At 47.5% G+C, this 24900-nt stretch overlaps 10 protein-coding genes across 10 annotated transcripts; 5 read left to right on the top strand and 5 right to left on the bottom strand.

Moving 5' to 3' along the window:
* Positions 1-1598: 1598 nt before the first annotated feature.
* On the top strand, positions 1599-2147 carry N7539_008567 (uncharacterized protein; the record flags this gene model as incomplete). The annotated part of the gene is made up of 2 exons (XM_056938162.1): positions 1599-1848; positions 1894-2147. The coding sequence occupies 2 exons, from the start codon at positions 1599-1601 to the stop codon at positions 2145-2147; spliced, it is 504 nt and encodes a 167-aa protein (XP_056786544.1).
* Positions 2148-2272: 125 nt separating this feature from the next.
* On the top strand, positions 2273-2713 carry N7539_008566 (uncharacterized protein; the record flags this gene model as incomplete). Its single annotated transcript, XM_056938161.1, has 2 exons — positions 2273-2288; positions 2532-2713. 2 exons carry the CDS (start codon positions 2273-2275, stop codon positions 2711-2713), a joined length of 198 nt encoding a protein of 65 aa, XP_056786543.1.
* A 1433-nt stretch (positions 2714-4146) lies between these two features.
* On the top strand, positions 4147-4929 carry N7539_008565 (uncharacterized protein; the record flags this gene model as incomplete). The annotated part of the gene is made up of 2 exons (XM_056938160.1): positions 4147-4229; positions 4284-4929. 2 exons carry the CDS (start codon positions 4147-4149, stop codon positions 4927-4929), a joined length of 729 nt encoding a protein of 242 aa, XP_056786542.1.
* Positions 4930-7154: 2225 nt separating this feature from the next.
* Positions 7155-7540, bottom strand: N7539_008564 (uncharacterized protein; the record flags this gene model as incomplete). The annotated part of the gene is made up of 2 exons (XM_056938159.1): positions 7155-7409; positions 7460-7540. 2 exons carry the CDS (start codon positions 7538-7540, stop codon positions 7155-7157), a joined length of 336 nt encoding a protein of 111 aa, XP_056786541.1.
* A 945-nt stretch (positions 7541-8485) lies between these two features.
* Positions 8486-10155, top strand: N7539_008563 (uncharacterized protein; the record flags this gene model as incomplete). Its single annotated transcript, XM_056938158.1, has 6 exons — positions 8486-8922; positions 8978-9080; positions 9156-9260; positions 9310-9573; positions 9622-9783; positions 9832-10155. 6 exons carry the CDS (start codon positions 8486-8488, stop codon positions 10153-10155), a joined length of 1395 nt encoding a protein of 464 aa, XP_056786540.1.
* A 2282-nt stretch (positions 10156-12437) lies between these two features.
* On the bottom strand, positions 12438-13019 carry N7539_008562 (uncharacterized protein; the record flags this gene model as incomplete). Its single annotated transcript, XM_056938157.1, has 3 exons — positions 12438-12600; positions 12746-12902; positions 13007-13019. The coding sequence occupies 3 exons, from the start codon at positions 13017-13019 to the stop codon at positions 12438-12440; spliced, it is 333 nt and encodes a 110-aa protein (XP_056786539.1).
* Positions 13020-15064: 2045 nt separating this feature from the next.
* N7539_008561 (aminoglycoside phosphotransferase family protein) lies at positions 15065-15802 on the bottom strand (the record flags this gene model as incomplete). The annotated part of the gene is made up of 1 exon (XM_056938156.1): positions 15065-15802. The coding sequence occupies one exon, from the start codon at positions 15800-15802 to the stop codon at positions 15065-15067; it is 738 nt and encodes a 245-aa protein (XP_056786538.1).
* Positions 15803-17619: 1817 nt separating this feature from the next.
* Positions 17620-18031, bottom strand: N7539_008560 (uncharacterized protein; the record flags this gene model as incomplete). Its single annotated transcript, XM_056938155.1, has 2 exons — positions 17620-17886; positions 17939-18031. The coding sequence occupies 2 exons, from the start codon at positions 18029-18031 to the stop codon at positions 17620-17622; spliced, it is 360 nt and encodes a 119-aa protein (XP_056786537.1).
* Positions 18032-20149: 2118 nt separating this feature from the next.
* N7539_008559 (uncharacterized protein) lies at positions 20150-21657 on the bottom strand (the record flags this gene model as incomplete). Its single annotated transcript, XM_056938154.1, has 3 exons — positions 20150-20621; positions 20672-20757; positions 20824-21657. The coding sequence occupies 3 exons, from the start codon at positions 21655-21657 to the stop codon at positions 20150-20152; spliced, it is 1392 nt and encodes a 463-aa protein (XP_056786536.1).
* Positions 21658-22907: 1250 nt separating this feature from the next.
* Positions 22908-24079, top strand: N7539_008558 (uncharacterized protein; the record flags this gene model as incomplete). Its single annotated transcript, XM_056938153.1, has 4 exons — positions 22908-22917; positions 23226-23463; positions 23534-23829; positions 23871-24079. The coding sequence occupies 4 exons, from the start codon at positions 22908-22910 to the stop codon at positions 24077-24079; spliced, it is 753 nt and encodes a 250-aa protein (XP_056786535.1).
* Positions 24080-24900: the final 821 nt, after the last annotated feature.

The raw sequence follows: 24900 nt of genomic DNA, 5'->3' as shown, positions 1-24900 counted from the left end.
TAAAAAGACGAAGGTTTAGAAGACTCTATTACTACTTTAATAGGTATTCTGTATTAAAGATAATAGTACTTATAGGCGCGTCTTATTATAAAAGGCTTTAGATAGCGTAAAGGGATCGATTACCTCAATATCTATACTAGTATAGCTAAAGCTTCGAGCTTTAAAATATTCTGTGTAATTATAGCCTAATACGCTTAGGATATATATTATATTAATTATATAGCTATATTTTTAAACGCTAAATTAATAGAAGAAATTTATATCGATCTTCCTAAAGGATTTAAAGAGCCTAGTAAATATAGCCTCCTTCTTAAAACCTTATATAGCCTAAAGTAAAGCCCTCGCGAGTAGTATGATACTATTTATAGAGCTCTAATAGCTATTAAATTTAAGCGTCTATTGTGAAGGGCTGTAGCAGAATTGATTCAATTGTACTAGGCCAACATGCTGTTTGCAACAATCTTAAGGAAAGAAGGAAGAAGGGGTAGGAGTCGGTCGCAGTCCTTAAGAGCGTCCTCGGGTAGGACCCACTAGAACCTCGCTCGGACCCCCTTCTGCTAAGGCGGTATCCGGAAAGCCATGGCATATGGTTAACCACCGGGCTCTGGCCCGTTACATCTATAAGCTAATTACTCTATTTTCGTTAATATAAAACGTAAGCTTTATATCCTTCTATATATCAATAATATATTAATTATTATACCTTCTGATAATACTCGAAGCTAGTTAAAGGACTAAATTAAAAAGACCTTCGATATCATCGATAATAGCTAAGTTCGTAGATTCCTTAGAATTAATATTATTTAAATAGATAGCTATATCTATCTCTTATAGATAGTATATATATATAAAATCTTAGATAGATTTAGACTTCTAGATATATATATAGTACCTACGCCCTTTTATAATAAGGAAGTCTTATAACTGTACGAGGATACTATATTAGCTAATAAAATTAAGCTTTACCGAAAGATAGTCGGCTCCTTAATTTAGCTTATAGTTAATATAAGACCTAAGATCTTCTTTCTAGTTACAAAGCTTACTAGGGTACTGTTCGTGTCGGTTAGCCGCAGGCTGTTTCCGGCTCCTGCCCTGAATGTCTTTGCCTTGGTTCCCCTGGGGTACGCCCAAGTATACCGAAACGCACGTGACAACGCTAATCCTTAGTGTCCGTAGATGATTGGCTCACGGTCGTCACTCAAATAGCTGCGGCCCCCGCGCTTCTTTGAGGTCCGTAACACGCTGCCAAGACCGTAGCGTGAATATTCTATTGGGGTACTGTAGTCCCGCTGAGTAGATAACCTCTACGATAGAATCCTCTCCCATCAGAAAGATCTCAATCTTCACAGGTCAGGTACACTATCTCCAAAATCACTTATAGTTCCTCGCCTTAATAACCTAGCTCTAGTTAAGGAGCTGGTCGTCAGGCATTTCTGCCTTGCAGACCGCCTACCAATTTGCTTGATAAGGTTATAATTTGCCATTTCAACCATGGTATGAAGTAGACTACCAGATACGAACGACAGTTCACCTTTATCTAATGCTCATACTAACGTCATTATTACAGAGACCCCATGAAATCTTTTATATAGCTCACGATGACTTTCAAAAATCGGTTTGCACCTTTTACTGTACAAACTACAATCAGACTGAAGACTATGGGACAAGAATCCAGTCCAGAATTTGAGAAAGTGATTGGACATCATTTCCATGACCAAGGATTGCTGGAAGAGGCTTTAGAAGAGTCAGGGCTATCATCAGCAGGAAATGAGCGGCTCGCCTTAGTAGGAGACAAAATACTCGCCCTTATGCTGCTTCGTCGTTGGTATCGTGAAGGCAACACCACAGGTATGTTTACCCCTTCAAGATTTGACATCAGGCTAATATAAACAGAGCAAGGGACAAGTCTGCTTCAGACTTACGCCTGCAACAAGCAGCTAGCCTCTATGGCTAGAGTCTTGGATTTGCAGAGATTTATCCACCAAAGACCAGACCTAGAAAGGCATGTGCCAGATAGCACATTGGCCACCACCATGGAAGCTATTCTTGGTGCAGTTTGGGTTGATTCCAACGAAGATGTACAGCAGGTAAATGAAGTCATGGAGAAAATCGGCCTGTATCCATCCTCTGGCCGCATCTCTACCTAATGTGCGGGGTCATCCACAGGTGACAGCTGATTTGTTCACGCATTAATTCAGTATCTGTCTAGTTACTACGCATCGTCGACAATGAGGATTTGATGAATCTCTTGTGATTTAAAAATACTTGAAAAATGACTCAATACACTAGTACATTCAGTACAATGCCAGCACAAGCGGAAATTGAATGGCTGTGACCGAGTCCGGTTGGCAGTGCGGAAAGCTTTTGCGCAGATTATGTAGTAACCGCGGGAGGAGACACGGTGGTTTCTCGAAGTACGGGGTACTATAGGTTCTTCGCTGATACAGTATACTGTAGCAGATGCAATTGGTAAAAGGCGCACGCTAACGTCTTGGCGGTGGGGCGGGAAAGTGTGATACATGTTCTGCTAGATTGTCCTTCACTCCGAGATCTACGCCGAGAGCTCCGGGGGAAGGTCGGGGACGCGTTTAACAGCATGATAACCTTATTGGGAGGATCTGGAGAAAGGGGAACTGCTTCACGTGCTAAGACGGTGGAGGCTGTCTTGGACTTCGCTGAAGCGTCACAGCGATTTCAAAGCCGCGCGCCATGAGGGCAGCAAGACAAGCAATAAGGGCTACTAGGCCACGGCAGGCCCCGACGAGGCTCTAAGTTCGTTTTGGAAGTGGTACACGAAACATGTATTCTAGATGTATATATAATTGTGGTAGCCTGCATATCACTTCGGTGAGGGGTCAGGGTAAATGAATTACACACACACACACACATACTGTAAACGTTGAGTGGGAAGTCTGCATGTTTCAAAGCTTGAATGGGTGAGGAAAGAGCAACTCTTAAATCACTGTGGAATAGGTTTCCCTGCGGCCCGCCCCAAGCTCAGCCACGGTTAGTGTCCGCAGGGGAGTCTTGCCAAACAACGACCGACGAATAGGAGGCCACCGCAGTAGATCACTCTCGATCGTGACCCGCTTCAGCAGGCATTGAGCCTAGTTGACCAATGGAGTGAGGTGTCTTCGCCCACTGCGATCGGCAGTGGGTGGGTCACGTCACTCCTGCAGTGACCCACTTCCGCAGCAGGCAACGAGACCACGGCCTCTGGTCTTGACTCCCTGGTCTTCCTGGACTCCCTAGTCTTGTTGGACCTCCATTTCATACGACGCCCTCTTCCACAAAGAGCCTATTGCACATAGAGCCCTGTATGCCTTGTGCGTTTTCATGACTAGGCTAGGACTAGGACGACCGTTATAGGAAGGGTGCAGTACGAAGAGGGGCTTCATATGACGTCGTCTCTCTTATCTGGCATTTGCTCTTTGGTTAGACGTCACAGGACTAAATTGCTCTCAAGAGGATTCGCTCAAGAGGATAAAGGCGGTGTAGAATTTGGTGTGAAATGTGGTGTAACACCTGATGTGGCCCGAGACTAGGACCTGAGAGAGTTGGGAAGCACACTGCGTTCCCATTGGGCCAGTAACTAATATACTCTGAGCACGTCCGGGCGCTAACCAAAATGGGAAGGGAGATTTCTAACAGGGCCGCCATGATCGGAATTTTATTTTTCCTCTTGCCTTGGCTTTTTTGACCCCTTACCTAGTTACTTGGTACTTAAACTAAGCAGTTAGTCAAGTAGTCGGAGACAGAGCTCCCACGGTAGTCGATTTTTTCTTGACCCTTGAAAGCAAACGTTGCCGCTGTATCCGACATTGGTACCCATGCACAAAAGCAGACCATCATCGAGTATCACAGCTCAGTAGCCTTTTTTTTCTGATCCTCATACACGAAAAACTTTTCCCCTTTCCAAACAATCTTGGGCTTTTCCTCCTGGCAACTCACCACATGGTTTGTTCCCACCCTTGCTCGACCAGCAGCTACGACACCATGCCACAAACCCTAAAACCACTCGACTACGGGTGCACAGATTGGCGGATCAGTAGCCAAAGAGCCGCAGATCTGTACAGTTCTGGTGCCAGGCTTTGGACGAGAAAGGATCTCGAAGACATAGAACAACAATTGCGTCAATCCTATACGATGGAGCGATTCTCGGTCCGTCGAATCGATGGAGGCATAATCCAAATTTCCAATCCCATGTTCCAAGTACAGAATCCTATCTGGTTCGTATATGGTATTCCGACCCAATTTCAGCCTGCAATCTAAGTTTTCCTTAGGAAACCCCATGTCAAGTACCAAGAATATTGGCAACTTGTGAAAACGCAACCGAACGGCCCAATCGAAACCTACCTATGCTCTTACATTGTGGATTGGAGCAATCAGACTGCGCGAAACTTTCGAGAGCTTATAGCACAGCCTATGCAAGTCTTTGACCAGAAACACTTGTTGTGGCAGAATAGCAAGACCTGCAAGCACTTGGCAGCCCTGGTCCAGGATGTACTTGGTACAAAGACTGTGAAGAAAGTTCTCTGCTTCGGGCTCGGTGATTTTTGCCGCTCCGCGCCTGAATGGCTGAAAAAGCAGCACGACTCTTGGGATGAGAACTCGGAGGTGAAAAATGTGATGGGCTGCATGATCCAGCACTCGATGGCTCTCACTATTGCTCAACTCTGCCGTGGCAATGAAACATTGCCGTTACTTGCCCAGGACCCAGAGTATACAGAGGTTGCAGAAGATATCCTGACCAAGAAGGAATTCGAAATTGTTGGGACTCACGGTGCCGGAGGATTCGCGGAAATCGACGAGGACTCGATTGTAATATCACCCTTTGCTGCCGCCCCAGTCAAGCAGATCATCGCCGATCTTGCTCGGCCTGTGCTCATTATTTCCACCGGCTTTGAAGTGTTCAATAGCAATGAGTAAGTTCTCTTTTTTCGATAATCGAATCTGTCTGACCATGGCACTTCACAGGAAACCATTAGCAGATGCTGAATCTCCGAGAACAAGGCAGATGTGGCTTGATTATGATACCTATAGCCTTCCGAGCCATTCTGATGATGTTGAGATATGCTCTGCACTGAAAGGATTACATTTGTATTGTAGGCGCCAGCAATCTCTGGATTCCCAAGGAGCTTAAGTTTACAGAACCTTATATCTAGGGATGGCGGATTCCAGCCATCGCAAATACGAAATGGATTTCAGAACGGGAGTCTTTTGTATATGTATAATTTCTGCTACTTGGTCTCTCCCATCCCTTATGCGCTGCGGTGGATTTCGTAAACTGTTTTAGGAGAGCCCAGGGAGCCAATCCTCAGAACGATCCGTATGGCCGGTTGTTGGTCAAGCAGCTTCAGTGACAGTTCAAAAAATACCCTTCCAGCTATTCGCCTCCCGTCTCTGATCATTCACTCCTTTCTCTTGGAGCAATTGCAACAAGAATAACAAGCGCCACAGTCTGCATGCACAAAGCTCTTGTCCTGTCCGCATGTACAACAAGTGATCGCGTCCACGGGAACAGTTATATCGGATTCAGAAGTCATGGCGGAGGCAGAGACTATGCAGGTATTAGGTTAGGAGTCCACCGATCTGGAATAGAGGGCACGTGTACTGTACTTGAAATGACTCCAACAAGAGGGTATACGCTTGAGAGAAGCGGTTCAGATAAGCAGTTTTTGGCGCTTGGGAAGCAGCAAATTTTACTGATCGGTCACAAAGGCAGTGGTTGAGCACGAGGTTCAAGGGGACAGGCGGGCTTCTTAAGTAAAGCCGTGCTCTTCTCTGCAGTTCCTATCTGGACAACTACAAATTAAGGAAAAAAGGGGTTTGACCTCGACATGGCCACGTTGGACAGAGCGGGGAACCCTATCTAGGAGACGCGAATATCACGGCCAAAGGCGCGTCCAGTGCTGCACCATATCCGGAACCTCTGATCATTGGCTGCAGATTGGCATATTCTCAGAGCGAGAAGGTGACCACTACTGCATTAGCGTGATCCTGTTTAGCAAGATGTCTGCGCTGAAGCCGCCCCGACCTGACAAAGTACAAGCAGCTGAACGGTCTAGGGTTCGTCAAAATAGCATCCGCACGACCCTCTTCAATCATAGCATCATATGCCTATGAACCGCACCAAAGTGGGGGCTATGTTGGCGGACCAATAAGAAAACGTTACTGAGGAGCAGCTAGGCATGAAATTCTATTCAAGATGCGCCACTGCGCAAACCCTCTCTTACTCACTCCTACGTTCTCGTTCTCACTCTTATATATTTGTCCTCACTCTTACAGGCTCGTCTTCACCCTTACGTTCCCCTCGCCATCCTACCCTATCCTACTTTATTTCTTACTTTTTTCCCCTCATTTCTCTTATCCTCTCTGATTGCCTCGTGCAACTTCTTACCTACATATACCTCATATTTCCTAACAATTAGTATGACGTCATCAGGACGACGGAAGATGGCTCTGCCGAAGATTGGAGTATTGCAGCTTCTCCAAAAGGGACTAATGACTTTCGATGAAGAGAACCGTCCTTTGCTCCATGATCAAGATGAGCGACTACAGTTATGCTTGGTTTTGCTTGAAAGTCCTGAGTTGACTGGGTTATCCGAAGCACAACGCTTCGGAAGATTGCGGGCGCGAAAGCTTTTATTTGACATTCTCCGACGCTTGGGAGAAGAGGCTTTTCTCCTCTTTGCCACAGCGATAAGTATCACGAGGTTGTCAAGAATCTCGGATGAAACTGTGCTAGAAGTGTGTCAATGGTGGAAAACCATCCGCAAGTGGCCGAATGGCCTTAGCATCAAGGCTAAGGAAGTCTGCAATGATGAATTCAAACAAAAATATACAGCAGGTAAGGCTCACATCGCTCCTCAACGAAAAGATCACTAATACAAATAGCAGATATGCCGAAGGATTACTCTTCCACGAATCAGCCTCCTCCCACGGTTGTCGATGTTGAGTTCGCGGAGCTTTTGAACTTTTTCCAAAAGTATGAACTTGGTTCGCCAAGGTTGAAACTGATGTGTCCCTTATTTGGATCGCCATTGCCATGGATCGATATAAACCTCGACGACTCCTCAGAGCGGACCGCACGCATTGAACTTTCTCTTAGAGCAAGTGAGGCGTTGGTCAAATATATTCGAGTCGCGCGTGATCTAACTGGCGTACCGGAAGTATCGAACTGAGGGACTTTGATAAAACCTGCAGGTTTCGCCAGGTTTGATCAGAATCAAGGCAATTCCAGGGTCCATTCCTGGCCCTGAAACCTCATTCAACACAGGGCTAGTGTCGACCCTAACGGCACCCCATGCACCATCTTTCCTCAAAAGCAGCGCGGGTATTGAATGATCGATGCTTTCGAGGTTGCCGCCGACAGTCCAATCTTTGTCGAGGGCAACATTTTTTTTGACCTGTTTTATTATTTTAGTAAGAGGATTAAAAGATGCAGGACATTGCCCACCTTCTCTTGGACCATCTTCCTAAGACGCTCATCGTCTTGAGGGGCGGCATCCAGTGTTATCACTTCACTTTTCTCAGCCATGATTTGGGAAGTCTTCCGGTAGAAGATATTCGAATTTGTCCAGAATAATCTTTTAGGAGTCACCTAACTGCGCTTCTGTATTTTTGTGGCTCGTTGGAGATTGGTTTCGCGAGTAGGATTTCACTGTAACTGTGGGAGCAGGGCCAGATTAGTATTCCGGAAGCAGGTGGGTAAAGGATGACGGGTTTCGGTCAAGAACCTGAACAGCAACGCAGACTGTATACGTCCGAGGTTGGAAGGGTATGATTGTGAAGTGGTGAGCTTTTTTTGGCGGGGTATCGGCGGGGCTCGGTTGTTGCGACCTGACAAAGCCAGACCAGCCCGATCGGAAGGGAGCAATTCGGGCAGCATTACGTCTCAAGCCAAAAGAGGGCTTCCACTATATGGCGTTTTATTGTGTGAGAGTGTGTTTCCGTTCTGAGGATTGTTTTCTATATAGACAGAAAGGACCTTTCAATCAGGGACACGTCTAAAGGCCCATCACGTGCTGAATCGAATCACTGAACTCAGCCGCGCATGCTGAACGAATTGGGAGGCAGACATAAGTTAACAAGAGCAGATACGAGTGAATAAGAGCAAGCACAACTTAATAAGACAATGCACGAACCAATACCCATAAGTCTTAACTAGACATAGAAAGAGTTATATTAGCTGCGTACGTAATGACGGGTACAACAAATCATGCACGCCTGTCGATATTGATACCAAGCTGGAAGGTGTCTAAACAATCGAAGATGTTCGAGGCGTCTACCGTGCATCTCGCGGCACAATGTCCTACCGCTCGACGCCATCGGCGTGGACGACAGGTTACGAACGTATAAGAAGAAGAAATTCCTCGGGCTCTCATCTGTATTTCTGGTCATCATCGACATTCCAGTCTCTTGAACATTCCATACCAGCTTCCCATACTGCACCCTTATTTCTCAGTTTTTCAAACCTCACGGCATGGCATTGAAGACTTCCTCTCCCTGCCACCAAAGGTTGACGCCGCCCGATAGCCCAGCCAAGGAGTCGACTATGCCTCCAACTACCTTGAACGACCTGAAATATCTCTTTGGTGTGTTTCTTGAGAAGGCGATGCTCGATCTTACCAACCAAGAACCTCCAAACACTCCTGCCTCCCAGGACCAGTCCCTAGCAGCCCCCGACATGATTCAGCTGAAGCAGTTGCTGGTGAAACTCGCAAGTGATGAAGGTGCTTCAGTTAGACCCTTCGTGACAACTAATCCTGCTCAGTCTGGTCTTGCCAACAATGAACAGGAAGAGGCTGTTCAGGTGGCAGATGAAATTGATCTCAATCGTCCAATCTGTACTACGCCAGATGATTTCAAATTGTTTGAGAAATGGGCATCAGCATCCCAATTCAAAACAGTCGTTGAAACGTATGAGCTAGCCATGCAAACCGTTCTTGTTCGGAAATTGCTGACACAGGTACAGTTGGGACAAAGAGACATGTAAATACAAGATAGCCGATCCAACCGCCGAGACTCGCACTGATCTGGACGACTATGCTGATTGTGTGTTTGTTGTCCGCGAACGAGTTGGTATGTAATTAATATCTTTGCGCAAGGGACCCTTACCAATACTAATTGCATTATTAGAACGGAATTCTGAGGAGGTGACGTCCTACATAGACATCAAATCGGAAGGTCTACGTGACATCCTACGTGTGGTGCTGCACGACATCAAAGCTATTAGCCTGATAGAGGACAAGCCATCGGTAATTGAGACGGAATGAAATCTCTAAGAGAACGCTGACGTGGATTTAGATCGAGCAAAACGTCCTTTTCCATTTCCTCCCGGAGCTCGACAGATATGTCGAGAACACGGACAACATTTCGGATCATAACTCGGCACATACGGAGCATCTCCGCCTGCTCATCGACCACCTCAAGCAGGCATATGCCTCTATCTCGCAGCGTCTCGAATCAATGCTACAGCACGGTCATATTACCTATGACCTTCTTTGGGCGCTTTTCAAGCCTGGTTGCCATATTTATACTACATGCATTAGCACAAAAGAGCCGCGATATGTCAAATTCGACGCGGGAGAAGAAATATCCCAAAATAACGAGACGTAGTTTAACCTCGAATACCGATTTCTTAATTATAACGGAGTCAAGTTCGGCGAGGCTAGTATCTTTTTGCGTGTGCTAAAGTTCCGAGGGTCAAAGCCGATCGCGACTCTTGAGACTTACCCTCTCCGCCACCATCCAAGGCACGAGCAAGTCCGTAAAGACTTAGTCGGAAGAGGCCAAAAGTTTCGGGATTTAGCTAGCTCACACCTTTAGCACTATAAAGGCAGTACATTCTTTATAAACAAGGGGAAGGTCTTTAAAGTTAACATCAACAGTCGAGTAGCAGTAGACGCCGCATTTTTTCATGAAATACAGCTAAACTACTCTCGACCGTTACTCCGCGACCTAGGGGTTAAGGACAAGGGTAGAATTGCAGTTTTCGATATAGGTACGATACTTATAGAGGACCGCGAGCGAGAGAAGGAGAGGATACAAGGAGACGGTGTGGATACACAGAAGCTAAGCGAGGCCGATTTCTTAGTCGCCTGCCCAACAGTATACTATTTTAGCTTCAAGGATAAAATGTTCTGTGTGTAAGACCACGCAAATTCTTAGCATCCGACTAATACGATCCCAGTAGAGTGCGCAGTTAGTGTTCTAAGGGACGTGAACTAGTCACCGGAATCATTTGACTGCCTGCAAATTCCGCTAGAAAGCAAGACACTCCTAAGCGCTCCCGAAACACTCCCGCTTCCTAACCTCGTCGAAGACGACCAAGAAAACGAAGTCGAAGAAGTCAAAGGGAAGGCGAAGATCAACGGACAACTTCATTCCCTAGTCAAATAGAAGGACTAGCCCTCTGAATACAACGAATAGGTACCTAAAGAGAATATACAAAATGCAAAACAATCTATCGCGAAGTTTGAAAACACACAGAAACGCACAAGACGAACTAGATCGAATCCGCCACGATTCATCTCAGAAATACTCCACAAACTCTAACACCGCATTCTTCATCGCGGTCGCTTCCACCGCAAGCATACCATTCGCCGTCATCGTAGTCTTCAAGCTCTCGGCAAAGTTAACTAGCCTAGTCTGCCACAACACAAACCTAGCGTCCCCTTCTTCAAGACCGAGATACTAGTCCGCACGTGTTAAGGGAGGACCGAAAGCCGCAATAAGGTTCTAGCGACGTAACGCTATCTTTTCCGAATAAAAACGACGGTACCTCTACAAAGAGAATTTGTTAGAACGAGTCGTCAAGGAATCACGGGCGATCCGTACCCTTTGCATATACTTCGGACCTTCGAAAATGTACTCCTTCTTATAGGCCCGCACGACCCCCAAGAAAGTTACAGCAAGGTCCTTACTCATCCAAAACAGATCAGAATAAATACCGACCGGCCAAACCGGAACGTACGATAGCCTAGGCGCTACCACGATCTCCTAGGTACTATTAAAGATTGCCTAGCAAATCTTCAAAAGAAAATAGAACACCTATATATCCCAGATTATCAATACGGGAGTCTTACGACCCGTTAGTAATTCGGAGGCGTTTCGGAAAAGAGTAGAAAACTTATAGTCTCGTACACATTATAGTTACCCTTGCAGTTATTACAGAGTACCGACCCCAAGCGGTCAAACTCGCACTCTATAGCGAAGGAGACTATCGCAACTAGACAGTTATACTCTGCCTTAGCCCTACCGAAACACTTTAGACACTAGAGAAAATCGGGGCTCACGGTCACGAAGTTTAGCGCAGGAGGTGCATAGCCTATCCCGTTAGCAGCCTCGTAGCGACGACGATTCCGATAACGACAGGGCATTCTGAAACTAAGCTTGAACAAGGGAAATAGATTAAAGTTGAAATATCCTCGTCCGCGGGAATATCGATTCTATAAATCTTCGGGAGCGAATCGTCAACAAAGCACTCTATCGCGGACAGATTCTTAGCTCCCCGACCGACGCTAATCCGTCGAACAAGGATCAAACGCCCTATCGCGATTTCTTTCAAACAGCATCGCCGACAGCAGTAGGAAATTGCAGCTACGTGATGCAGGAATCCTTTATTTACACCCGCATCTCCCAAATTTAAGGACGTAGCGTTCCGCATACGATACACCCACGATTTATTCGCTCAGTACCACGATAAAGTCCGAGTCATGATATCCCCCAGATAAAATTTCCCTGGTCGGGGCGACCAGCATAGAAGGGGGGAACAGTTGTCACGGCGCAAGTCATGCGCCGTAACTAAAGACGATTCACGGTCGAATCTACCCCGCGTCGCCTTAGGGTAACAACACCAAGGGCTCTATGTGGGGCGACGGGGACTCGGTACGCGGAACCTCTATGTATATATGGTGGAAACTAGTGGAGTCTACCCGGACCCCAAGATTCAGTCTTTGAAATCAGACCCTATAGACTTGGACGCTCTGCCTAGCCAACAGGTTCTCTGTCCTGCGATACAGACCCCCTAACAATAAGTTCGTTGTAATTCTACAGTAATTTTAAGTCTATCAACAATTAGAAATGATGTACTTAGAAATCTTAGATATACTATGATACGGCGCGGCCGTACACTACCAAGTTGCAATACTATACTATATATACCGGATTCTGGGCAATATCCGCAACTGCAGATATCAGTGATCTTTTATGGTCTTGTTGGTTAGTGTCAACCCAGAACGCTTACGTAAAATCTCTAGTCGCTACTGAAATCTAGCTAGTTTATAGTAAGAATGTTGATTGAATTTTCTGATAAGGTATTCAAGATAGGTAGCCACGGAATCTTGTTTAGGAGATTATTGTTACGGACCTCAAAGAAGCGCGGGGACCGCGGCTATTTGAGTAACGACCGTGAGCCAATCATTCTACGGACGCTAGGGATTAGCGTTGTCACGTGCGTTTCGGTATACTTGGGCGTACCCCAGCGGACCCAAGGCAAGGACATTCAGGGCAGGAGCCGGAGACAGCCTGCGGCTAACCAGCACGAACAATACCGCATTATCGCCCGTATTGCTGTCTTCCTCTTTAAGATCCCTTCTATATAGTTAGAATTGGGATTAGGTTCCCTTTAAGGTGATCGAATTCTTGTTCCCATTATTCTTTCTAATAGAAATTGGCATTGTTGGATTTTGTTGGTTTTTCTAAGGATTTTGGAAGGTTTAGGTGGAATTCTGGGTGTTACCTCCGTTCTTCTTGATTCTGTTGTTGTACATTATGGTCCACCCTTCTGGCGGTGGTCCATTTAGATTGTCTATGTTCCTCTATAGGGCATTCACCCAGATACCTTTGATAGGCTTCCAATCTAGGGTTCGCGATATAATAACCAAATAGGCGCAGTCCTTAGTAGCATGGCCTTTTCTTCCGCAAAAGAAACAGTTACGGTTCGGAGCAACCTAATTTAGGCCTTCAGTCCATTCTTTTGCCCATTCCTATAGCGACTTACCTCTCGGAGGCATATACTTCAACGGGAGGTATTTATATTTGTCTGACGAGAGTTTTGAGGATTTTCCGGTTATCGTGGTTATTGTTAGGGGGTCTGTATCGCAGGACAGAGAACCTGTTGGCTAGGCAGAGCGTCCAAGTCTATAGGGTCTGATTTCAAAGACTGAATCTTGGGGTCCGGGTAGACTCCACTAGTTTCCACAATATATACATAGAGGTTCCGCGTACCGAGTCCCCGTCGCCCCACATAGAGCCCTTCCATGGGGTTGTTACCCTAAGGCGACGCGGAGTAGATTCGACCGTGAATCGTCTTGAGTCACCAAGTATGACTTGCGCCGTAACAGTTATAACGCTCGAGAATTGGTAATTCACAATTTCCAGTTCATAGATTACCTTAGTGAAGGTTCGGAAAAGGTCTAGGGCGGTAATCTTTGCAATATTTTCGTATCTGTTAGAATAGTCTGCTAGTCTAGCAGCCACAAAGGTTAGGATATCACTTTGTAATTCATCAAGAAGTAGGGAAACGATCATACCTAGGGCAAGTTGGACTTCTTCCGTTGCTTTGGTGTAGGCACTACGAAATTCATGCACAAAATCGATTACCGATAGGTAGTCAGCTCGGTAGGTTCGTAGAACCCTGGTCTGTGAAGGGCTGTAGCAGAATTGATTCAATTGTACTAGGCCACATGCAGTTTACAACAATCTGGAGGAAAGAAAGAAGAAAGGACAGGAGTAGTCGCGGTCCTTAAGAGTGTCGATCCCTTATGCATGGAGTCCTCTAGAACCTCGTGATGGAATCGCTCAGAATCCTTCTACTAAGACGATATCCGAAGGCCATGGCACATGGTTTACCACCGGGCTCTGGCCCGTCACATGGTCACCTTCTTTTTGCTAGGAATGAAGCCGGTGGTATAGAGGGCCTTTTTCAAGCCAATGACATATTCATCAGCGAATTTGCATCGGAATCTCATAGCTTTAACCATTGCATCGATATCCTTCGAATTAGACTGTTGGAGCCACATCTATATGGCATGGGAGTGTTTGACCCAAGTTTCTGCTTCGTCAGATGTCACTTTGGGCCTATCACATTTTAGGTCAACGAGACGATGGAGTCCTTTCTTTTTAAGGATTTAGCATACATCTCTGAACCAGTCCTCGAAGTCTTCTGTTCTTTCCAACATTTCAAGTGGGTTAAGGGTGAATTCTTTAGGGGCGCCAGTAAGTTAGTTCACTAGCTAGCCTCGGGATTTCAGGTAAAGAACTTGCTGTAGTCCTCACGAGATACAGGAAATTCCTCAACACCGGCCGCTTGGCCGAGGTCTTCTTCAGCCATGGTTGGTATTTGGGAATGTGATGGAGGTTTGGGTAAATTTGATGATTTGGGTAGGATTTGGGGATGGAGTTTGGTAAGAAGGAAGGTTTGTGGGGGATATGCAGTGTTGGTGTGGTGGGGTTTGAAGTGAGAGATGTTGATGTTGTGGTAGACCTAGCAAACATCAAAATACGCGTCTTATCTTTTGTTGATATTGGATTTGGCTTCCACAGCCTGGTTGATTGTGTTGTATTTGGTGAATTTCTGGCTTCCACAGCCTGGTTGAATTTGTTGAATTTGTATTGGATTTGGTGATTTGAATTTGAATTTGGTAGTTTGGTGACTTTGGTGATTATGGCTTCCACAGCCGAATTTGATGAATTTGGTGATTGAAATTTTAAGAACTTGTGGTTTTCACAAATTCAGGCCTCACTATTGCGATCGGGCTCATAACCTGATAGACCTACAGGTCTACAAGGCAAGGAAGCAATCTGGAGGCGAGACAACTGGGATTGGGAAGTCTATCTTAGGAAGGAAGAAGAGAGAGGGAAAACCCACGAGCGGGAGAAAAACCCTCAAGGCACATGACTGCTGCTAGGCCTAGCAAACATCTGGAGAGGGCAAACTCTCTCAATATTAAATAGCCACAGATAAAGAACAGGCAGGCAAGATTTGGCATTCTATTAAGTGCCATTAGTCGCCGATTTTTAGTATCATCTATCGCGGACAATGAATGTAGTTCGTGCATTACACTCCCTCAGCTAGAAATTGGAGTAATTTCGGCACGTCATCTTGTTCACCGTCAACTGCGATAGAAGGGCCTAGCCGTTTGTAGAAAGGGAATTCGAAGTACTTCGGGAAAAACCCTGCGTACTCCCAGTCAATGATCGCGTTGATCTTCAGGCTATGGGGATCGACAATGATGTTCTGCTGGGAAAGATCGTTGTGACAGAATACGTATTCAGACGTTTCGCTTGGACATGTTGGCCACATATCGTTCGTCGTATGCCGCATAATCCGGTAAGGAGGAATCAAGATACCCGAAGGTCCTCCAATGTTATGAGACCTCATCTGTTGCAGCGTAGCTCGATGCTGATCGAGTTCTTCCATGACAATCTTCTTGTCATCCTCTGATAGTCGGGACATTGCCACACCATCAACAAAATCCGTTATCAGAAAGAAAGCGTCATCGACTTCGAAAGCGCCGTAGACGGTCGGAACAGGTATGTTGCTGGAGTGGCGGATGAACCGCAGCGACTCTGCCTCATTTCGGAGTCTTTCCTTGCCTAGCCGGGGGATGTGAAGTCCCTTATATCCAGTTTGAAATTCACTCGGTCTGAGACTCCTTTTTATGAAAAAGCGATCGCAACGATAGTAAGCTCTCTCGGCTGTTACCGCAATGCATTCACTGGACGATGCGGGATTTTCTGCAGTTGTGGGGTTTTTGCAGCTAACCGCTCCGTTATCGTAGTTGATGCAGGCCATTGAGATAAAATAATCCAATTTCTGGAAATTAGGAAGACTGAAGCGTGTGCTCAATCAACGGTGTGATTGTAAAATTCAATTGCATGGCAGACACTGCCCGCTTAATACCCAGGCCTCCTCTGCATATTAGTCATCCCTGTTATTTACGCTAAACCATCAATGGAAATCGCGTCCGCTTTTCGCGCCACGGGACAACCAACGTTACACAATGTTTTTATTCACATTCAACGACGCGACGTTTGCACGTGATCAAGCGGTATATAGATCCGTGCCGTGCCGTGCCGTGTCGTACTTGGTTTTGTTTCCACTCCCAGAGTGATCGAAACATGGAATCCAAGACGCGCTCCCTTTTTGACACAAAATTCAAGCCCCGTCTTGAAAAACATCATTCTGCAATACATGAAAAACTCTCAGCCCAGCAAGCAAGCCATATTCTCACATGGGTAGACCTATACAGAGAGAGCGATGAATCACTGAGCGAAAGATCGAAATCCCGAAGAGCCACCAGACTTCGTGCTCGAGTGTTCGCCAAAAGAGTTCTGGAAATCGACAATCGTCTCTTTGTTGTATCTTCACTCGCGTGCGCAATTTCAAGCCTACCAACGATCCCTCATGGCTCCTTTTATGACCGGCTTGAAGAATGGTGGGGAGAGACGAGGAAGACAGCGAGGGCCTCGCTGTTGAGTCTTGCGAAGGTGATATGCGACCTGCTATATTGTGAAAAAGAATTATACCCGGTGTCGCGGCGCCAATTTTTGGCCTTCGATATGCCCGACGCCAAATCAGCATCCTCTTCGGCCGGCATGCCCACTACCAGTTCAAATAAAACTCTCCAGGGACGTGGCAGTAATTGTAGGCCACTCTGTCCTAACCTAAGGTTCCCATTTTCACTGACTTTGACGAAAAGCTGAAGCTCCAAAAGATACATCTCACGACTGCACGGAGTTAAGTCTCACAAGTGGGCATAAGCGTTCGGAAACCTTCGATGACAGTGGCATGCCGCTGCCTAAGCGTCGTAAGTCAGACTGTCACGTTTTAAAGCGGACTAAAGCTCTGCATGAGAACTTATTCGCTAATCGGTGATTCCTTCTTTAGCGAAATCAACGCAGCTAGATATTCATTTTCAATCACAAGACCCTCAGGGATCAGTTGGAGGTGACAATCTCCCCGGAGAAGGTACCTGGGGACTATGACTACTGGCATATTAGGTACAACTCTTGCTGATTAGTTTGTGCAGACACTATATCAGAGGGACGTGACCTTGATTCTCACAGGCTCACTCCGATCGAAGACCAATACAAATCCACGGAGTCATCTGCGCAAAGCTTTGTTGGCAATGAAGTTCTACTAGACGCGGCGAACAGCGTTATATGTACGTTAACTCTGTACCTCATCATCCAGAGCTATCTAACCTTTGAGAAGTGGATAATCAGCTTCAAGGGGCAAATTCAACGCCCGAAAATACACATGACCCTCTAATATTCGAAGCAGCTGATGTTCCTGGTCTACAACTGTGTATACTGAAAGACCAATCACCTCAGTCTGTCTTTGAACTAGACATCGGGCAACTCATCAGCTGGATCCAGCGATTTCAATCAGGAACTTCCCATTCTTACCCCTTTCGGATCACGGATATACTCGCGCATCTCGAGTATTATCGATGCAGTTGTCCGACATTGCGATATCTGCAACTGATTGTACCTTGGGTGGGGGCTTCTCCATATATTGACATCAAAATAAATTCAAAAATCGGACTGAGCGCGAAGGTACAATTGACACAAATTCTTGCCGCAGATCTGATACAATACATTTATGGCTCATGGGCGCCGACGGAAACATCGCACAGTGATGTTACCTAATAGAATGATACTCTCCTTCTGCTTTGCAACAACAAGGACAGTTCCATCCAATTTTTCCGTCAGAGTGTATTTCGAGGGTTTTTCGTTCGCTTCCTTTTCATCAGGTTCGACTCTGGCGCATCCGGGCTGGCTTTGCTTCCGTAGAAGAACAGCGCGCACACTTTCTGAGGATAACAGCTCCCTGACTTTGGTGTCTTCCTTGTCAATATATACATCCTCCCCCGTCTGGATGATCATTAGCATAATCCCAGAATAGTAGCCCGGTATGCGGTCATACTTCTTGCGTGGCCTTTTCTTCCAGCTTCGCGTTGTTATTGGCAATGTCATCGACTCGAATGCCGCCATCTTCATATTCAGTGGCAGCCATCATAAACGAGTGGGTAGGAATTGAGTATTTAATGGTATTAAGGGCTATTGATGACTTCGAGAAGGCGTGAGTACATAGTGAGCACTTATTCAGGGGTCTGACGAACTCACTGTCGCGACCGAAGGTCAGGATTTATGTCTTCCGGGATAGAGAGAAGCGTGATATCGTTAATATAACAAATGGCGAACTCAGACTTGTCAAGTTGATTTCCAACCAGAAATATTTTGGTTTGAAAGTGGGGGTTATTCTCGGCGATGGGATGGATACCTGCGATTGTTGAATAAACAAACGTCAATGAAGGGAAGGTGTTTGGTCGGGGCTGCTCACCTGGAGTGAGAGAAGTAGGTGACAGGTTATTGTTTTGAAAACATTGACGAGAAACCGACATGAGTGCTCGACGTGGAGAAAGGTGGGATGAAGCCCCGCGTTCATGTGAGTAATTAATTGAAGAGCCGGATATATGGTTTGTCCGAACTCCTTGGGCCTTTATCGCTGATGATACAACACGTCATGTACAGAGACTACGCAAAGTTTTAGAACACCCGGGGGTCCACTTCGCCGACCGCCTGTAGTAGATTTTAGCGCCTACTGAAATGCGTAGTGTTATACGGTGCCTGCTGGTCACTGCGAGTTCATTTATATTCATGTTTAAGTGAGGCCATCTAGTCTGATCATGCTTGCGGTACATACTTATAGGTATTCCCAAAATTACCGGGTTTAGTGATCCTAGTTTACAACTCGTCAATATGTAAGAATTTGGGAATAATATAACAGAAAAAATACGGTATTTTCTCAAACCTCTATTTAAACATAGCGCCAAGAGTATTTCTCGTGTCGTCTGTCTACTGTCCCTCTCCCATCCAATCATCTAAGTCGAGATGTGGCGGAATCAGGGGTAGATTGAGCAATGTTGCGGTTGGTCTCCAAAAATCTAATCTAGAATGAATGCATCGAGGATCTCTTATGCCACCAGACAGGAGATCGCCTACTTTGTATCGTTTATGAGGGCATTTATGATTAGCTTCTCATGAATTGTAACTTGTTTGAGCAAAGTTATCCACCAAATATTCTCTTAAAAATCCTCGAACAGTAAATCAGTCCCCGTAGTTTCCACTAGGCTAACTGTAGCCTGGAAGTGATCCGGACTGTGCGCTTGATACATATCGTCCCGCTGCCTTAGGCCAAATCTTACGTTATCAGGAGCTCAATTTGTCCGACTCGACGCCACCTGACTACGTCGACCAACATAATGACACCCTCCCCCTCAGCAACCTACACCTACCACCTTGTGCCAAAGATGGTGGAAGCGCTTCAATTGCCGAAGTAAGGTTGTTGAACACTTGAAGAAACGCCTTCAAGCCAGTCTACTAACAAAATTACTAACCCACAGGAATCCCTATGATATTTACGGTTGAGAGGACATATACTGAAAGTATCCATGTATGGGCTCGAAGAAGATACGGCATATGTATATAGGACCTGTATTGATAGATCAGTTTTAGTTGCCCTTTCGGCTCAGCCGCCGGGCGTTAATGAATTTTGTGTGTGTGTGTGTATCCTCCAACCATTATCAATGTTCTGCCAGCACGAACCGGGAGAGGGGTCCACGGTTACTTCGTCCCTGCCCGGATATATACCTGACGAGCCTCCCGTAATTCTTGGGCCTCGGGAAGCGGCAGCAAGAAAATACTGCAAGTGGTTGTAATCATGTGCTAGTGTACCGACGAGGAATACAAAGCAGATTTCCGGAAAGTCTGGCAGGTGGCTTGGAAAATCACCTAGACCTTGAACTGACTCTTGAGGACCCAGACTGTGGCTTCTTCGTTCAGCGAGGAATCCAAATTGGGACTCTCCTCTACCGTAGTCTTTATTGGGAGGATCAAATCGCCAGTGTAGTAGACCGCTGCTATCAACCTGGCGCTCTAGGTGCTTATATGCCCCTCTACGCAAGCCCGCCGACCAGGCGCGATTAAACGGCGACCTTCTACAAGTCAGTATACCAATCAGGTGCCCCATTCAAAGTCAGGTCGCAGTTCCCAGAGGGGGATTTATTAACTAGGCTCTAGATACACCACCGCCATCGTCCTCTTCACACCTCCAGGCGCACATCGCAAGCGCTACCTACGGTAAGGCATCTATCGCCTGGCGCATGCGCTCCCTCACCCTAGCCAAGGCATTCGCGAGGCGCCCCCGAGCGTCGATCGGTTTTTCTAACACATCCGCAGAGTAGGGCTTTACAAGGTGATCGCGATGCGCGAGGATGTGTTCTCGCGGGTCGTCCTTTGGCGAGTCGATGCCTGCCGCTTCTATCGCCCTCGCCTGGGACATTAGGTCCCAGTTGTGCACGAACGACCCAGCGGTCGACAGGATCCCCACGTGGTCGTTCGCATCGTACAGGCCGCAGTCAAAGATCACTGCGAGAGTCTCGTAGGTCGCCGGCTCGAGAGACTCGTTGCACATTTCCGGGTAGCGCTCTTGCCTGCTGAGACCGGCGAGCGTTGAGCCCAGGTGCGACACCGTGTAGAAGTGGCCCCCAACTGCGAGGCAGTCCTCCGGGGTGAACACGGCGTGCGGCCAACTCGGAGGCATGATACTAGAATCCGGAATTAGCCGCCTTCCTCTCTGCCGGCGTTTTGTACCTACAGTATGTCCCCCATCTTCAGCTCCACCTTCACCCAGCCGTCGTCCTTGCAGGCCTCCACGTATTGGGCCCCCGCCTCCGCAAAAGCCTGCCCAAGTCCCTCCATCACGGTTCGCGGCTAGTACCAGATCTTCCGGCCTTGGAGGATTAGTACCCACGTCAGCAGGCCTCCGTTGTCGACGTGGATCGCGGACACCGCGTTCGCCGCACTCAGGAGGAAGAATTCCTTTCGGTGACTTTCCCAGCGCGAATCCGACCTGCCCGCAGTGCGTAGCTTCCGGCGAAGGGCTTTTTGCGCAACGTCCTGGGACACTATCGCAATGGGGCAGAAGTCGCCGTCGGCATTCTCGAGATCCAGCACGTTGATCGCACCCCGCTCGCCCGCTGGACGCTTCCAATACTCGTGGATCTGCCGGACTGACCAGTCCGTGATCCTGTCTTGCGGATCCGGGTGTGAGTAGTCGTAGACACCGACCGTTGCATCTGGGACCTCATCGAGTTGAGCCTTCCAGAAGCGCTCCCAGGTCATTCCTTTGAGAGCGGGAGACTTTCCCCCTATCTCGGCGCGGTACAGCAGCGGCATCGGGAACTTCTTGCGCAGCCATCCTTCCAGGGTCTCATCATCCACGAGAATCACGTCGGGCTGGCGCAGTGGCAACAATCGCGGAATCTTGCTCTGGGCTATCAGCCTGCCGAACTTTGGGGCTTCCGTGAGGTCCCGGATCAGGTCCGCCTTCATCTGTTCGAATGTCATTGCCCACCGGGCAGCGCCGTCCAAACGACAAACGAAGCGATACATCTCGGACGCGCCCAATTCATCTGTCTGGCCTTCTCGCACCCCGAGGAAGGGCCTCAAGCCCACCTCACCCCAGTGAGGGTACTTCGGGGGATCTTCCACACCACGCTTGCGCTTGCGCCTTTCCTGCGACCGGCCTTGTTCGTTGTTGTACCGTGGTTTCTTCCGCTGGGCAGATTCGGGTGCCTCCATTGTGGTGTTGGTTGGTGAGGGTCTTGCTAGCGAAGGTCTCGCTAATGGCCGTAGAAAATGTCGCCGTAGAAAAGTAATAGTTAGTGAGAGGGGGGAGCGAAGTCAACAAAGAAAAAGACGCAAGCAGTGGAGAGAGCTGGAGGGCCGTGACGCCAGCACCCACCAACATCAAGATCCTGCGGAATGCAGCGAGATCAGCAAATAATAGTAGTATAAGATACTACTGCTACTAATACCGGACACATCAAAGAGTATCCTACAGCATACAGATAATATACGTATGCAGATACGACTCTCACGCCCTGCCCCAGGTCCTCCTGGGACCAGAACCCGGGCCCTGTGCGGCCAGCCACCGGGCCTAGCCCAAGCCACAACCCGGGCACCAGCACGCCCTACCCCTGGTCTTCCTGCGACCAGCCACCGGGCCTATTCTAACCCGTAACAACGCCTCGCACGCGTTGCCTCGGTCTTCCTGGGACCAGCCCCCGGTCCCTGTGCAACTGGTCTTACTGCGACCGGGTACCGGGCCTCGTCCAATCTCCCACAACGCGCCCGCATGGGTCTTTGCTCACATCGTGGTAACACTTAGTGACTCACTTGTCGCACACTCGGGCACATCCTGCAAGATACTCAAAAGGACCCGAGCCCGGGTAAGGCTTAGCATAGCAACGGTACGGTTGCGAGCTACTCTTGGGATCGAAGTCTGCGCCGACCAGGCTGGAACCAGCCGTCTCAGCACATATAGCTGTTGTACCCGATAGCAACCCTCTTACTCCATGGGACGGTTAGCGCGACGCAGGGGACGGCTGCCATTTTACCAGCACCGGAATTACATTTAGTTTATATATTTCGCAGATGAATAAGCATTAGTACTAGCAGAAAATGGTTCGTATAATGTAAAAGACTGCTAGGCACTTGGAGGCTAGGTTCCTGGTAAGTGATCTTTAGAGGGACGCCGCTACAAATTTGTTTCCAGAAGCTAACAGCTGCACATGATACGTCCTTGGACGTTTGTGCACCTTCTGATAGGTTATATATCGGAGATTATGTCTTTCACGGAAATCTTGATCATCAGTCAGTTACCATTCAAATTTGCTGTATACTTTGTCGTTCGCTAGATCCTTTCATCAAACGTTCCTTTAGAGGTCAATTGTGATATCTGGTTGAACTTTTTTGAGTCCCATTCCATCTTCGCATTTTCTTGAGCCCGCTCGCCAAAGTCCCTGGCAAACTGTCCCAGAAGCATATCGATGGGCCCCTGTGCGTTGAACACAGTCACTACAAACCCGCTGGCTGGCAGATCTGTGCGAATAATAATAGCATTTTACGCCGTGGTGAGCTTATGTCTTCAAATAAGCGAAGTTAGCATATACTGTTTGCTAGTCCGTCATTCATTCCTGATGACAGTTCGCGGCCGTGAGGAATGCTCCGAAAACCGTCACCGTAGATGTACATTAGCGTTATGTCGTGAGATCATATCTTCTCTTTCCCAGATCCTAAGGAATTGTTTCTGCCTTATTTCCCGCCTCCCCCATTGTGGTCCGCGAATTGAAGCTAAGTGATTGAAGTTTCGCACGTGGTAGCTGTTGCCTCTGCTCTCGCCCCAGCGCCGGAATCTCTCTTCTCAATTGCCAGAATCAACGAACAAGCTACTGCCCTCGGTTATGGTAGCATGGAGAGCGCACGCCCACACCTCTCTGTCCGACACCCTCGCGATCCTCCCAAGAACACTGAAGGCCAAATCTATTGCGACCACACCGACTGTCAGGCTGCGCCGCCTACTTTCCGCCGTCCTTGTGAATGGAAGTAAGTTAATTCAGTTCCTTTTCGACGCGTTCTTCACTGGGTCTTCTCCATACTAACTCGTCATTACCAGAAAACATATGGATAAACACGATCGGCCTTACAAGTGCTACGAACCTGGTTGCGACAAGATTCAGGGCCTTACCTACTCTGGCGGCCTCTTACACCACCAGCGTGAGGTTCACAAGAAGAATAACGACACCAAGGAGCCCTTGATGTGTCCCTATACCGATTGCAATCGCAGCACTGGCAACGGATTCACGCGTCGGGAAAATCTTCGAGAGCACTTGCGCCGTCGCCACATGCACACGGATGATGGTTTAACAACCTCCAATCTTATGGATATGCCAGGGGAGCGCGCCAACCCTAGTCTCAAGCGCAAACAAGGTTCGCCTAACGGCGAGCTCTAGATTCCGATGAGAATTGCGACGATCTCCGCAACGAAGTCAAGCGACTGCGTCGTGAGATGCAGAAGAAGGATCGCCGTCTGGAGCAGCTGGAGCGCATCGTTACCGATCTCCAGAAAGCCATCCGTCAGCCGTCCATGCCCGAACACGGCCCTCAGTTTACGCAGGCGATGCCCTCCGCCGCCCAGTGCCCCGGGTCATTGCTCCTATAATTAATGTACCTTAAGGTATGATGCGATGCTTAGTATGATAGTGAAAGTTCTTCCACCGTAGCACGAGGTATCAAATGAAGTTACCATGTCTTCAGCAGTGATTCACCCTGAACCGGCCCAGGTCCATTTCAGATGAGTTACTTGGTTTTCTATTCCTAGGTTGGGATAAAAGCAAGGGAGACTTGGTAAGGCAATATGGCAATATGAAGGGATCTAGCTCCATTGATTTTAGCGATGTCATTGCTGCGGGAGAGGGCAGTATGGTCTGTAGCAGAAACTAGCCTGCTCAAGAACTTGCTGCCCACAGCACTGCTGTTTGAACTGAATTTACGTCTTTAAATTTGTGCGTTAGACAGGCCGATGACTCGCAGTAGTTCTTACCACATGGATTCGGAGGTGCCGCGATTCGCGCGTGGTCAGGTTGGGCAAGATGTTTAGAACCAGCCCCGCTCCTGGTGGGCTGCATTTTAATATGCATGTAAAGAGGCGATGCGACTTCCCGATTGGAGTAAAATCATCTTGCTCATTGATAAACGACCCCTTCCTCAACTTCCACCATACAGCTCAGATTCTCATAACGTCTCACACCTTATTATTGGCCACATTGCTAAGTGATCACCATAGGCTACTGAAATTATGGGAGTGTAGTGCCGTGTTGTAGAATATCACAATATCCTGGCGTGTTGTGTTGAGTTGTGTTGTGTTATGTCGTGTCGTGTCGTGTTGTGTCGTGTTGTGTCGTGTTATGTTATGCTACATTATATTATATTATATCGTGTCGTGTCGTGTTATATCGTGTCATATCGTGTTGTGTCGTATTA

This window comes from Penicillium diatomitis (assembly GCF_028827545.1).
Source record: "Penicillium diatomitis strain IBT 30728 chromosome Unknown utg000013l_segment0_segment0, whole genome shotgun sequence".
Taxonomy (NCBI): Eukaryota; Fungi; Ascomycota; class Eurotiomycetes; order Eurotiales; family Aspergillaceae; genus Penicillium; species Penicillium diatomitis.
The sequence above is the reverse complement of the archived record's forward strand: the minus strand, read 5'-3'. Positions and strand labels throughout refer to the sequence as shown.